Below are 14,925 nucleotides of genomic sequence, written 5' to 3'. Positions count from 1 at the left end.
AGTCCAAAATTCAAGCCATAGAAACATTGCATTTCTTCAGTAAGCCATCTAGAGATCCATTCTAGACATAAGACATGATAAAAATGGAATAAATAAATCTTGCTGCAAAAGTTAGGTGATAGGAATATGAAAAGTAATGGGAATTCCTTCCCAAGCTTCTGTAGAAACTTGAACTCTTGAACAAGCATACCCACACAATCAAAATCGCTCTCAACAAACTCTACCACTAGAGTATTCACTAACGTTCCAAGATGAAGAAAACCATTCCTGGTCAATTCCTGTAATGTTGTCAATGTTGTGATACAGTTAGTCCTGTCACAGTGGGGGTGAAATCATGGCTACTCATGAGAATGGAATAGCAAGTAGCTTGCCAATTCCCAAAGCAATGAATAGGCTTATGCAAACCTAGCTGAGCGCACAGACTATCCAGTGGTTCATAGCCATGCAAAGATGCATTACTGATCACCCCCTGAGGAAATCTCCAAAACTGAAATTGATCCTCAGACAGAAAGAGGTTTGATCCTTCTGTTTTAGAGTAATCATCACATATGTTGTTAGCATCATTCCAAAATATTAGCTTTCTGTCATGTGACTGGGTTTGCCCAACACAACAAACTGTTGCAGGTGAAAAGCCACAGTTGGTTGTATTGCCATGCAACTATTTCCCATAAGGTAGCTTTTTTGTGGACAACAACAGTGCACTCTGACAACCCATGACTTGTACTTTTAAAAGAAACCAGAATTTTGAAAGCTAACTGACAAATCTCCATGCTCCTATAAATGAGGTGGCTTACACTTTTCCATATTCCCAAGCACTTAGAAACTTGGGAAAGTGTGCAAAGGATTTTGCTGTGAAGGGTTGACCCAGTGAACACTTTTTCATGAGCAAAGATTACTCATGGCTTTGGTTTCTCTTGACAGCTTGCCTTTTGACAGTTTTGAAGAGATAGCAAAGCATTATTCTGGTTATGATTACATGGTTTATGCTGCTGGTTGCTGTTACTGTGAGCAGCTCAGAGAGCCTTTGGGCTATGGGTGGCATACAAATGAAAATAATAATAATAATAATGCAAAATAAAATAAAATAAGCTCTTGTACCTGGTATACTTTGACAGCAGACACCCAGCACATTGCCCAGGTGAAGTTTTCCATTTCAGACCCAAGACACAATGCATAGGCCTGCAAACATGCAAGTCTGACCAGGGAACACAATAAAAACATTTGCACATTTTTGGGAAGCATTTTTAGAGGGGATAACAAACCAGTGACAGCCACTCTAATGTGTTGCTTGAGCACTTTGAAGAAGATGTCAGTAGCAGTTAAACTGGAGATTGTGAAAAGCAATTGTTGGGGAAAAAAGAAGGGAAAATGGGGGAAAGCGGTGGCAAGTGCAGAATGACTCACAATTGCAGCAGAGAGAACAGGTAAGGCAGGCCCTGTCCCAGGATCTCTAGGATACTTGTAGGATACTGAGAGGGAAGGAAAAGGAGGGCAATACACAGAAAACCTGATCTTCTGTCAGATTCACCATTTACAAACAAACCACCTTGTCTAGGCATGCAAATTCACCCTATGTATAGATAAATGCTTGTTTAAAACACCAACTATTTCAATCAATGCAAAGTGCAGAAAGCAGTTTTCCACCTATTCCTGTTCAGAAAGACAAGTATCTATCTACCCACAGATACTGGCTATGCATTCTAGACACTGGACCAATGTGCTAATAATTCATGGATAAATTCATATTTTTAGTATTGATCCCTACATATGAATCAGCATAAGAGACATCACCTGCATTATAATTCCTTTCCTAGAATTCCCTCACAACTTTGAAAGACAGTGCCACTTAATTTAATGGAGACTCAAGATTGATTTATGACCAATAGATAGATATAATGATTGTCATTGGCATTACATTGAAATTATGGTGACATTGCTCCTTTGCCACAAGCCACTCCCCATATGTACTATAATTCAAGTGTGGAATGACAATAATCCTAGCTATGAAATTTATGCTCATGATTATAAATTAAAAGGATTTTGGCTGGACCCTTAGAAGTGGTGTAAATTTGCAGTTTCCAAACTGCATTTATGAGATTGGATTGGGAATATGTTCTATCATATTTGGTAACAAAAAGTAGCTAGTGTAATGGTTTGACACAGCCTGTCATATAACAGATATCCTGTTATGAAATCACAGGAAACACCATGAGTAAATTCAGTCCACAATGCATTATTTCTTAAGATAGCAATGTCAGTTTTGGATACAAATGGAGTGGAGAAGAGGAGAGGAGAGGAGAGGAGAGAGGTTAAAATCTTGTCAGGAAAATTAGAATTCAAATGCAGGGTTGGAAGTTGCTTCATGTCCATGGATAAAACTGATTAGTCATGTTAGGCATAATATAATATAATATAATATAATATAATATAATATAATATAAATATGCAGTTTCCAAATATGAGAGATTTGGAAGAAGGTTTCCTACTGACCCCTTGGCTCATTAATCCCAATGTATTCACTTTCCCCTATGTTAAGTGTCCTTGTAGTTTAAATTTTCTGATGCTTGTTTAAAAAGAAACTTAAATCTTTGCCTACAGTTGCATCTGACATCATACCTCATAAGGTATAGTGATGATATTGCTTTGCCAAAAGATGCCAGATAGATGCTTTTAGGTTCTTTGCAGACTGCACTGGGGAAATACAGGGTGCAGGAGGGAAATGTAAAAAAAATTTTCCATGGCTGAATGGGAAAAGAGCTTAGAGAGAAGCCATAGGGATTTTAGGAAGAGGACAGCTTAGATTGTTTGGACTCTCCATATGTCCCCCTTCGAAAGCTAACAACAGAAAAGGTTCCTTGGCTGTGAATCTGAATTTTAACTGTTGGATTAATCAGAACATAAAATGGAGGTTGAGGACCTTGGTATTCTGAAAACTTTACTCACCTCTCCTTGGTAAATTTGCTGAGTTGGGCTGTCTTTCAACCTTTCCTGGTTTGCATCTTTCTCCCAAATGTGACTGTGAATCTTCTGTGCTCTTACTGAACTTCCAGCAAATGATTTTTTTATGATAGGGCATTCTTATTTTGCAGCCAAAGCTAAGAATCTGGGGAAGGAAGAGAATTGGCTTTACTTCTTAATAGATGCATATCTAAGAAAAACATGCCATTGTCCCTGATTCTGTATCACATACAGAATATCTGCTCCAAGATTCTCTATCTGTCAACCTTGATAGTTGCTTAGTCAGTAAAATTGTATCCTGTTTCTCAGTTGGAATCTTCAGAACAACACACAAGATCACAACAACGCAGAGGAGTATACCAATTATACAAGGATAATGCATTTTGGTTTATGAACCAACCAGTGAGCTTTGGCTGTTGGATTGCATAGAAATGTAATAAATAAATAAAGTGTCCTTTTTATTTAGTGAAATTCTAGGATGGAAACCAAAGGTGTGACTACACTGGGGTTTGCCTTATGTTTTCTCATTCCTGATTTGGCTTCAATAAGTGTTGGAAAATGGTAAATAACCCAGAGCCAGGGATACTGTAGTCTGGAGAAATATTGTTAGTATAATAATAAAAAAGGGAATACAAGCAAGCCAGACAAAAACCCTGAGAAAGCAAAATGATCTGTATGTATCTATATTTTCTATATCTGTACAGAATATCTAGATTCTGCGCATAAAATGGTCTATATATTCCTGGCAAACTGAGAGATATACCTCAAGAACAGGGGTCCTTACAGCCTGGCTTTTGCTTTTGAGAATGCCCTGTCCCATTTCTTACCATCAACCACACCTCAGATGGTGGTGAAGCACCATGAGAGCGAATGCACCCCTGTGCTGATACCTCCATGGATCCTCTCTGCCCTGCCAATGCAGCATATTACCTTGCATGTAAGTACGATGCACATTAAAGTGCATTCCATTTGCAGCCACCTTCCCCTGTTTGATGTGCTGAAGATGCGATCATCATTGCCGTACTACTTCTGTCCTCCAGTTGGCCTTAATCAAAATTGAGGGCGGGGGAAACTGCAGGGTTGGAGTAATGCCTCCAAGCCTGCAGCTCCAGGAGAGTGATTTCCATGTGCACAGGAAATGTGTAAAAATTATTTCTAGGACAATGAGAAAAAGAAGTTTAATGAAATTCCATGTGACAAGATGTAGAGAAAAATTACCGGAAGACTATGTATATTGAGGAGGCAGGGTGGTGTGACACTATTGCTCTTCCATTCCTTTATTACCCATTCTGTTCCTACCTTGGCAGCCCCCCCACCCCACTTTTAAAAACTCAGTTGAGTTTTGTGAGCTCCTTGTTAGATCTAGCCAAGTGAGGAAGGTACTACACACCGGCCAAATTAGGACTTTTCCCTTGCCGTTCATGAAGGGGAGCTCCCAACGGCTGATAGAGGAAAGCCAGCTTACTTGGTATTGTATTTCCTTTTCCATGTTATTACATTATAGTAACTGTAAAGAATAAAATCTTTAGACTTTAACCCACCTGTGTGCTCATTGCTTCTGGGTCCTAAAAGGACCCTTTGCCTTTGGCAAAACACAAGGGTCCATAAGTGGACTCTTCTCACATATGCTAACTGGTATTTATATGTAACAGTTGTCAATACTTAATATTTAAAAAGACATCAAATCCAATCATCAATTGTGGATTTGAAAGTTCAAGGTAGTTTTAGGTGTGGAACTCTGCAACGATGTAGCGAAGAGCGACCAATGATGATATGGCTAGATGAGTGGATTGGCAGAATTACATTGGAAAGTAAATACCCATCCTTTCTTAAATGTACTGATGATCATTTCTTCAATCTTGACCAAGATTCTGCTTCCCTCAGCATACCTTCCACTTTTCCAACAGACCAAGTACTGCTATATTCCAGGGTCAATAACATGTTCCTACTTGCCCACTGTTATTGCATTCCAAGCTTAGGCGGCAACTAAAAATCCAAAGTAAACAAAAAAATAGGGACCTTGTACTTGCTTCATGGGGACTGGGGAAGGGAAAGAAAGAAACAGATATCCATCTAGTTGTCATTCCCCAATCCTTAACAAAAGTTTAGTTTAGTAAAACAGCACCATATGAATCTTTTACTACTGTTTCTGTATTTGCAATCAGAATCTGAGAATCATCTAATAGGTGGATACCCTTTTAAGGTAGATAAGCATGTTGGTTACTCATGTATACATTGCATAAAACTAAATGGGAAGAAAACCTCTTTTAAATCTGCATTAATCTTTTATAGGCTTTTCCTTTTGTCATAAACAGTTTGCAACCATGCATCTATCATCATATACCAAACATCATGTAAAACCTTTCACTCAATAATCCAATTGATCTCAAGGTAATACATTCAGTAACAACAGTTCTCAAATGGGCCATTTTATAACCTAGGCAAAGGTTAATCATCCTTAGCTTCTTAAGTGTGGTCCACTAATACTGCAGTTACTGATACATTTTAAAAGCAGAAGGTTTTATGTTTAATTATAGGTTGTGTCATTACCAAATAAATGTAAAGAAATGCAGTCATGATTATCTCTGATTATTTTGGTTACCTTGCAGTATTACTTGACTTTTTCCCTTTAGGCACACCTTCCTTTCTGAAAATGGGGTTTACTTAAACTTACTAATAACTCTGTAAAACCTCAGCAAACTATTTGGAAGAAGAAAGAGATAAAGAGTGGAATCTGAATTAAAGTGGGAAGCCTCCTTTCTGGTTTCTTGCCCACAATATCAACAGCAGTACTGCATAAAGTATGCTGACCCTGCTGAGTGACAGCCAGGAAAGGAGGGTGGCTCACACATGTGCAAGTCATCAGTATTAAGCAAAAATCAATGAAGTGCCTGGCATGGAGATTCCTCTGGAAAGCGGCACCATGCAAAAACTGGAGAGAACAGTCAGTTACATGCACCAAATAAAACTCCTACTGCATTGCTTGGGCAGAGCCCTAAAAGAACCCGAGTCACTGCGTATCTGTGAGGCCACAGGCCCAAGGGCCTTGCATAAGGGGCAAAGGCTACTTGATACTATCATCCCTTTCTCCTTTTCTGTTTACTTGAAGGAAGTGCACCATCCAAATGCTGTGTTCAATATTTTCATGTGATATTATTAAAATCATATTCATATCTTAGTTTGTAAACACTTCATAGCATGTTACACAACTCAAAGATGCAATGAAGAGATTAACAAGTTGTATTCAAGGACGAAGTATTAACACATTATTTATCAGAGGAACTGGGAGGGTAGAACCCCCCTCCCACAATCCTTGCAGCCATACAATCAAGGGGGCATTGTTCCAGGATATTAGGAAACTGCAGAGGACTGTAAGGTTGTAAAGAGGAAGACAGAGGGAGAAAATCCTGTTGCACTAGCTGACTTCAACAAGCATGACATTGAATTTAACCAATGACAATGTTTATGTATGAAATGAGTCTGGCAATCTGCTTATCTGGTCTTGAACACGGTTATTTGTACATATTTCATCAATCCAATTTAATCCTTTTCATCCAATATGGCATCCATGCTCACATGAGCTAGTAGAATGGGGGCAAAGGCTCAGTATAATTTTTGGCAAGGAATGGCTCTAAGAACAGAAAAATTGGTGATAGCAGTACATACATTTCCCCCATGGAATCACCATATTTTCAGCCTCATTTGCCATTTGCTTATATTGTAAAGGTATGCTCAATGGATTTCTATCACTGTCAGTCTCTGTATCTTAAAATTTTCTTTGTGAATATGCATACTTTATAATTTATTAGGTTTCTCTAAGACCTTTTATAAATTCTCAGAAGCTGTATTAATTGGTTTGTGAAAGAAGATGTATACTGACTCCCATTTTTGTCTGTAAATATCTACATCGTTTTACTGTTTCCAAATGCTTGCACAACAGCTATTCTATGCCCAAAGGCTGTTCCACTATTCTGCTCTGTTCCATATTTCCACTGCCCTGTTCACTGGAAGGTTAGCAGCTCACACAGAGTGTTGTGATGTCTCCTAAGCATGCTTGTATTATATGGTCATGTGCAGCATTACTGCCCCACCTTTTCTTGTCTGCAGAGTTCCTTCTGGAAAAAAATCTAGCCAAACAAAACCAAAGCCATTGCAAATGGAAAACACACATGTACCAGTGATGTGTGTGTACACAAGAGTGTAACTGAGAAATACTTTGGAATGATCACATGTAGAAATGCACACACAAACACACACATGCAATATGAAGTCCTGGTCTAGACTGTTTCCTTGTGGTAAAATTTGAGTGGCTATAGACTAATCAAAAGCCCATTCATAATAGAGCAGCTTCTTTATGACTATATTGAACTCCCATTGTAAAACCATTAAAGACATTCCGAAGACAGTCTAAGAAGGTAGATGCAAGATGAGATCCTTCATAGCTGCCACCATGATTCATTGCTCTTCAGCAAAGGGACAGCAGCTACTGTAAAGGCAAGCGGCTGGTGTGGTCAGCAGAAGTCGCGCTAGTGTATGGTGGCCCACTGGACCTTAAGCATCTTGCAGATGAACTGGTGACACAGCAAATTGTAATCCTCTTTATCCCTCTTGAGATCCTCTTCTCTTTATTCTATTCCCATACAGACAAAAAGTTTTTGTCTCACTCAACCTTTTTATTGACCGTAGCTGTCACCCTTGCTCTGACCAATGACCTTATCTGAATATTCAGATGTATTGCAGATCACAAGTTCAAATGATTTTTTTACCCTCTAAAAGACCTGTTTTTGTAGTGAGCTGATTATAAATGACAATATTATAAGGACTGTAATTGAGATTCTACAAACAATTTGCAGACCTCATGTGTTACAGAATGGCAAGTGCTGCTGTTTCCTTACAGACACACACACACACACACACACGTACGTAAGTTATGTAGAAATGATGTAAACAAAAAACTTCCTTTATTTAGAATTGTAGTTCACCTTTCTTTAACGCACAATCATGCACGGTTAGACAGGAAAAAAGGGAATACACAACTGGATGGAGCATGCTGAGAGTTGTAGGTTGTTTTCTGTCTGTTTTCTGTCTGTTACATGTGTAACATCATATCGTTACTGGCTTTAAGATAAACCAGCTCTTTCTGACTTTGCAAAGTGCTTCTTCCAAGGTTCTGAAAAATTGATGCAAGATCCTCTTATTCAAGGAAGCATCTGTGGTGAGGCCATGGTTTAGACATTTTAATCATATTTTTCTATGCATAAATGTAAATATATTACATTTAAATATATGTATTTTAAATGTAAATGGATACTACGGATATTGAAGACATGATGTTTGTGAGAAATAGTATTTCTGTGTGACAGCTGAGATATAGCATGGTCTGTGTGACCATGATTTATATCAGGAGTTATTACTTCCCAGATTTTTGGGCTACAATTTCTATATGCCTTTGCAAGCATAGCCAATGATCAGGGATTATGGAGGCTATAGTCCAAATTACATGGTAGGCACCAGTTTGCCTAGTCTTGATTTATGAGACTGTGGGGCAAGAGCTTCTGAGTGAATTCTCAAGAATATAGTTCTTAACCTTTGGATTGTGCTTGTTGTAAACCGTCCTGAGATGCTAGTAATGGGACAGTCTATAAAAGTTTAAAATAAAATAAAATCAATCAATAAATCTAAAGAATGGATCAAAATGGAGTCCAAAATTAAGGATGCTTCAATGATAATCAAACTAAGAACACAATTCTCTTGAAGAACACACAGGTCTTTGCAATGTCAAAAAGGGAATCAATTAAAAGCTGTCGATAAAAGTTTACATTTCTCATGTTGGGGTGTTCTATCCTTACAAAATCTGATCTCGTGCCTCAACTTTTCCTTTATTAAGAAAAAGAGATACATCTTTCCTCTTCAACATCAACTGTCTCTAAAGGAGTTTTGTGGCGTTGTAGATATTAATATCTGTCAAGTCCTTTTTGAGTCCAGCAAGGAAAGCATTCTAGATTAGAAGTGTAAAGAACGATTGCCATTTGCGATTCCTGCTGTATGCTTTCTGAATGCCAACATAAATAAAGAGGGAAATAATAAAATGAATAAAACACACAACTTCATCTTAGTTCCATTTGAAAATACAGTGTATGAAATGCAGCCTTCTGCTCTCAAGGTGGTGATCTTCATGCATAGCATAGTGTTTGTCCTGAAGTTCACTGCTAAAAAAAAAAAAAAAAAAAAGAATCATGAAAAGTCTTGATTTAGTTGACATTTAATGCAGTTTTTTGATATAACTTCTGTGATATAATCAGATGCCATGGGGATCCAAGAGGAAACTTAAAGAGCACTAAAAGCCTTAGCGATTGTTCTTCCTGCATTGTGATTGGTTTTCTGGGTATACAATCCCCCACCTCAACACCTCAAAATCCCAGGTCACATACACCTGATGTATTTACTATTACCCATTAGGCCATGGTGCAGTCTAACATCATCCCATTCTAACAAGTAGGCAGCCAATGGGAGTCCAAGAAAGACAGTACGTACACCAAATAGCAATAAAGAATGTGGCACTATAAATCAAGTTCCATTTATATATCAGTGGAACAGTAATGCACAAGCCATAGGCAAGTATATTAATGCTAGCTATCTATAAATGAAAAGCCACATATAGAAACATTCCCCTTACTGTTATTCCAACACATAGTTTCCTTCATTTTTTTGTCTTGTATTGCATTCAGGTTCCTTTTTAAACACGCGTGCACACGCGCACACACAGAGATCTGTTCTGCCTGATCTTTCATTTGGGGTAACTGTTTTTTGTCATGGAACCATTCTTTTGTCTGAAATGATAAGACGTGTATAACTGCACAGTCTCTTAATGAATAAAGCAGACCAAATCAAAAGGCCAAACATTTTATGGCCCACATGATTCCACATTTTGAAAAACAGCATCAGATAGATGAGAATTTGACCTGGGAGAAAGGATAGGTCTTTGCTTGTCACCAAAAGGGTAAGAATGCAAGCATCAAGTGAGCCACTTTGTGGTAGGTATTCCAAGAGTATAATGGAAAGGCCTCCTCTCTTGGAACTCCTTGCCTGGCTTCCGCCGGGACATCTAAAGTACGGGCATTGAAGATGACCTAAATGTCACAGCATGTACATACAGGAGGATACGTTCCTTTAGATACCTGGTCCTAAGCCATTTAGGACTGTAAAGCTCAACATCAACACTTTGAATAGGGTTTGAAAATGGACTAGAAGCCACTGCAAGGGATCAAGCACTGGAATCACATGATTATATCATTCAGTCCCAGTTAGTAATGCTGCTTCTCTGTATTTTCTGAACCATTTTCAAAGGTTCCATGTGCAACACATTGTGGTCATCTAACTGGGAGGTTACTAGAGCATGAATAACTGTTACCAAGCTATCTCTGTCCAGATAGGGGCATAGTTAGTATATTAGCGTAAACTTGCAAAAGGCACTCTGGACCACCAAGGCCACTGGGCTACCAATGACAATGATTGATCCAGGAACATTCCCAGCTCTATGCCTGATTTTTCAGGGGAAGTGCAACCCCTGCCAGGGCTGTTCACCATTCAGTTAAGCAGAGAAACCACCTGCTAACAGTACCTCCATCTTGTCTGGATAAAGCTTCAGTTTGCTGGTCCTCATACAGTCCATTAACCTGCTCAGACACCAATTTGGGATGTCTACTGCCTTAAATTGGTTAGGAACTGGGTATCATCAGCCCGCATACCCAGATAACTTCTCCAGTGGTTCAAAAAGTATTAAATCACATGGGGGGGGAGTGTATTTGAGCTCTGTAGAACCCCATGATGTAATTGCCATGCTACACAGTGACAGAATTCTAGAAATGACCATCCAAATAGAAATGTACAATAGTTCTCACAAGTTCCAACCTAGACAACTGATCCAGAAGAAAAATACGGTTGATGCAATCAAATGTCACCAGTAGGTCCAAGAGAACCTATATTGTCTTACTATATCTTTCTATAAACAGTCACCACAAGACAAACAAGGCAGTTTTTGTCTCCAGATTGGGCCTAAAGTTGATTGAAATGGGTATAGAAAGTCATCTTCATCTCAGAACTTCTGGAACTAATTGCCAGTTGTGTGCTCAAGAACCTTGTACAAGAAGTGAATGCTAGCAATTTGCATATTGCTGCCCTCCACATCATGATTTAAGTTAGGTTCCTCACAACCACCACCACTTTTTGTCAGCAGGCACATCCTGTGAGTGCTCTTACAAGGACATAAACCAATGAAATCTAAAACCAATGAAACCAATGAAATTTAAAATTCTTGAATTCTATATTTGACTCTGTAATTTGAAGTTCAGGCTGTGAATTTGAAGTGAGACCTCAGTATAGACTTGCAAATTTAGACAATGGAAGAGTTGGTAGGAGTAGTCAATGTGAATACTTCGATAAGCAAATCTTCAAGTGATACTTACCATCCTTACAAAATGGAAACAGTGCTTCAAATCTAGGGCTTTAAAGGCAGGCAAAATTTAATATTGTCATTCATTGCTTAAAATGTAAGGTTTGCTAATATTCATTTCAGTGGCACCACAGAAGAACCTACAGTATGCTAGACTGAGAATTAGGCTTACCATGAGTTGTTCTACCTCTTCTGGACAACTCTGGCACATGCCTCAGTGTCCTTTGTGACAAAACTCATCTTATGTCCCCTTCTCCACTTCAGTAAGTACCCTGTTTGCCACCATTGGGGTTTGTGTGTTAGCACTTGCACAGCTTGTGAGCTGCTATATTTTTAAAAGAAACAGAAAAAAATAGATCATTGCTGTATTGCCCTGGCTAGGGACAAGAAGTTCTTGTGATCCCAAGAAAATGATTTTGCCAGCTTCCACGTTTACTTGCAAGGAGACACTTTATTGTTGCAACAAACTACAAGTAAGCTAGCTAGCATTCCTGAAGTGTTTAGCAGCAAGTCACTTGCACAGCCACCTCTGCAAGGTAGAGAGGTGGCTGGGATGGATGGGGCCAGTGGAGGCTCCTCGAACAGCCCAAAGGAGGGCATGTACTTATATAGAGTATTTGTTCACAGCAGCACAGTATACAGGAATTATACCACAAAACATAGTGGAGAGATATGAGCATAATGAGAGATGAGGTAGCAGGGGGTATTGAGTATTTACGCAGATGCCAGGGAACAGAGTGAGGCGGGGGGCTTAGAAGGGTTCTAGCCTTAGAGTGTTCTAGTCCCTAGGTGGGGTCGCCCTTCTCTGGGGGCCAAGACAAAGGGGTGTCCGCTGGCAGAGTATAGGCTCATCGACTGTGACCTATGTGAAGGCAGAGGGGTACAGGCAGGGCTGATAAAGGGTGCGTTGAGGAAGCGAACAGAGACCGGGTGATCATCCTCTGACTCATCTTATCAGGCCAAGAGGGTGACCCCCCACTGTGCACTCAGGTGGAGCCAGGGAGAGATAACTAAGGTGTAACATAGTAATTAAAACAGACAAGGGATCTAGAATTCACCCAGGCCTAGCAAAGCATACATTCTTAGAAGCCAGAGACCCTTAACTTGGGGTGCAGGCCTATTACAATTGCAAACTATTTGAGGCTTACTTACTCACATATTTCATATGTAGTGTGAAATATTAGAGAGGATATAGTACAAATGTCAACAAAACTGTTCAGGGTTATGATGGTGTGCTTTGATACCTTTCAAGTGCAGTTGAAAAATTAATATATGAAAACCCAAAGCATCTCAAAATACTATGGTGTGTACACACACACACACACACACACACACACACAATAGCCAATAGTCATAATGAAACAGAGATTGATAAACAAGGATTAAGCTGTGTTAATTCTCATATTCTTTGTTTGTGTATTTGTGTGTGTGTGTGTGTGTGTGTGTGTTTTACTACTCTCAGGGGTGTTCAAGGGTTAAGCCATCCCACCATGCCTTACTCACAATTTATAAAAAGAAAATCTTCCATAAATCAAAAGTTACAAACAGACTTTGTAATGTCATAACTCTTGTGACGGTTTTCTCTTTGATTGATTCCTATACATACATTCTGTCTGATTACCATAATGTGTTCTTGTGGGACAATTCAAGCAGAGTAGGAGAGAGGAGCAAGCAGAGAAGTAAATAACAAATGGTCCTGACTCCTCCTCATCGAGAGTGATTTCAGTCCAATGTTCCATCATATAACTAGGAAAGAGAGTCTTAGGGTTTAGGCAATCAATTACAGATATGTGTAGAGGCAGACACAATCATTTCACTGATTGTCACCAGTCTAGAACAGTGACACAGGGAAGTGATCCATCAGTCTATTTTCACTGACAACCACAGAGAAAGATGGCATACACTTGTAAACTAACAGGCACTTGGATTGGCTACCTTTGAAGCCTGAAAAATAGCTGTGTTCCAAACATATCTAAACCTTTAAATGCCTCTACACTGAGATTTCATATATTCCTAGGGGGGGAAATCTCACTGCTCTTGTAAGAGGTCTCCCTATTACTGGGATGTGAGAGAGGGGAAGCCAGTTATCAAGTGAGTAGAACAGATCTGGTCAAGTAAAAATATTTTGGGTAGGATTTCTTAAACCTTTTCTAATAAGCAAGCTCATTACACTGTGCTTTAATTATTACCGTTTAATTAACCAGCTGTGTATTTTTCTGATGAGAAACACACTAAAGAGAAAATTATCTCATTAATGATAGAGAAGCTGGATTAACACACAGTTGCATTTTAATAGTCTTATTTATTTATTTTTTTTTACGCATGCATTTTGTGCTCTGCTCTCCTGGGTAGTAAATTTAGTAATTCATGAAATTGGAAAGCAAAATGTTGATTGTCATATGTCTCATGGAACTACTACTATTACTACTACTTATTATCATTATTATTATATTAATATTAAACATCATTTGCAGGCCACTTCTGCAGGAAAAAAACTGCCCAAGGTATGATATGGAAAATTTAAAAACAAAACAAAAGCAGGGGCAATATCCAAAGCTATCACAGAACCAATGCTAATGTTGTGCTAGAATAACCCAGTGCTAGTGCAATGTCATTCATTAGTGTTTTCTAGGCAAAGGAGAATATAGCAATTTGCCCCTGAAATTTGGGAACAAATTGCACCATCAAAATTCTGTGTCAAATCACTGCTTTTTCTTTTTGCCTAGCAAATATTAATGATGCTATATTCATGTTGTTTTATGCTAGCACAACATCATTAGCACTAATGCTGTGGCTGCATTAAATACTGTCTATTTCAATATAAATACAATAATTCTGGCTTCTTCAGGAAGCCAGCACCCAATGATGTGTTCTGGTACTGTAAAAGAAACTGGGGAGAAAGGAGTTCCATCTTCAATTTGATCAGCAGTTCAGAAAGATACTCTAACCTTTGAAATCATTTATGAATACATCATACTTGGAGCATGAAATAAGTGGCCCACAACATGTTATTTTTCCATGAAATTTGCTGCTGAAATAGCCAGGTATGAAAGGGGAAACAGTTTCTCCTAGCACTCATCCCATAGATGAAATTACAAAGCAGTGTATGTAGTAACTAGTCACAATCCAGTCCTTTTGTGCATGTTGTAACCATTATGCATCATCTGATACTCACACACTTGCATGTTCTGCAACATGACAAGTGATCCAGGTGCCCATTTTGCACTGTGCTTTGTTTTATTGTCAACCTTAAGGATATTTCTGCATCAAGCCATCATTGGACAAGTCAGGCTGGGTTTGAATCTATTAATGTATTTGGGGCTGCAAAAAAGAGACTTCCAAAGAAAAGCACGTACAATTCTAAATGTTTCAAAGGATAACTTTGCATAGAGCACTTGGCTTGGTAGGGCAGAGCATGGCACCAAAATGGTCAATTAAGCAGGCTTATTTAAGCAGGCTTATTCTGCATAGTTCAAATTTGCCCCAGTTTTCTCACCATGAAAACAAGTTTGGCC

General features: G+C 38.8%; 1 protein-coding gene across 1 annotated transcript in view; it reads right to left on the bottom strand.

The window, feature by feature from the left end:
- Positions 1–8,888: 8,888 nt before the first annotated feature.
- ATG4C (autophagy related 4C cysteine peptidase) overlaps positions 8,889–14,925 on the bottom strand; it is a 122,264-nt gene continuing 116,227 nt past the window's right edge. The window contains exon 11 of the mRNA XM_044430060.1: positions 8,889–9,167. Within this exon, the coding sequence (XP_044285995.1) occupies positions 9,162–9,167 (6 nt within the window). The 3' untranslated portion in view covers positions 8,889–9,161. The remainder of the gene's footprint in view (positions 9,168–14,925) is intronic.

Source organism: Varanus komodoensis, unplaced genomic scaffold (genome assembly GCF_004798865.1).
Source record: "Varanus komodoensis strain SLA01 unplaced genomic scaffold, ASM479886v1 scaffold20_1, whole genome shotgun sequence".
Classification (NCBI taxonomy): domain Eukaryota; kingdom Metazoa; phylum Chordata; class Lepidosauria; order Squamata; family Varanidae; genus Varanus; species Varanus komodoensis.
The sequence above is the reverse complement of the archived record's forward strand: the minus strand, read 5'-3'. Positions and strand labels throughout refer to the sequence as shown.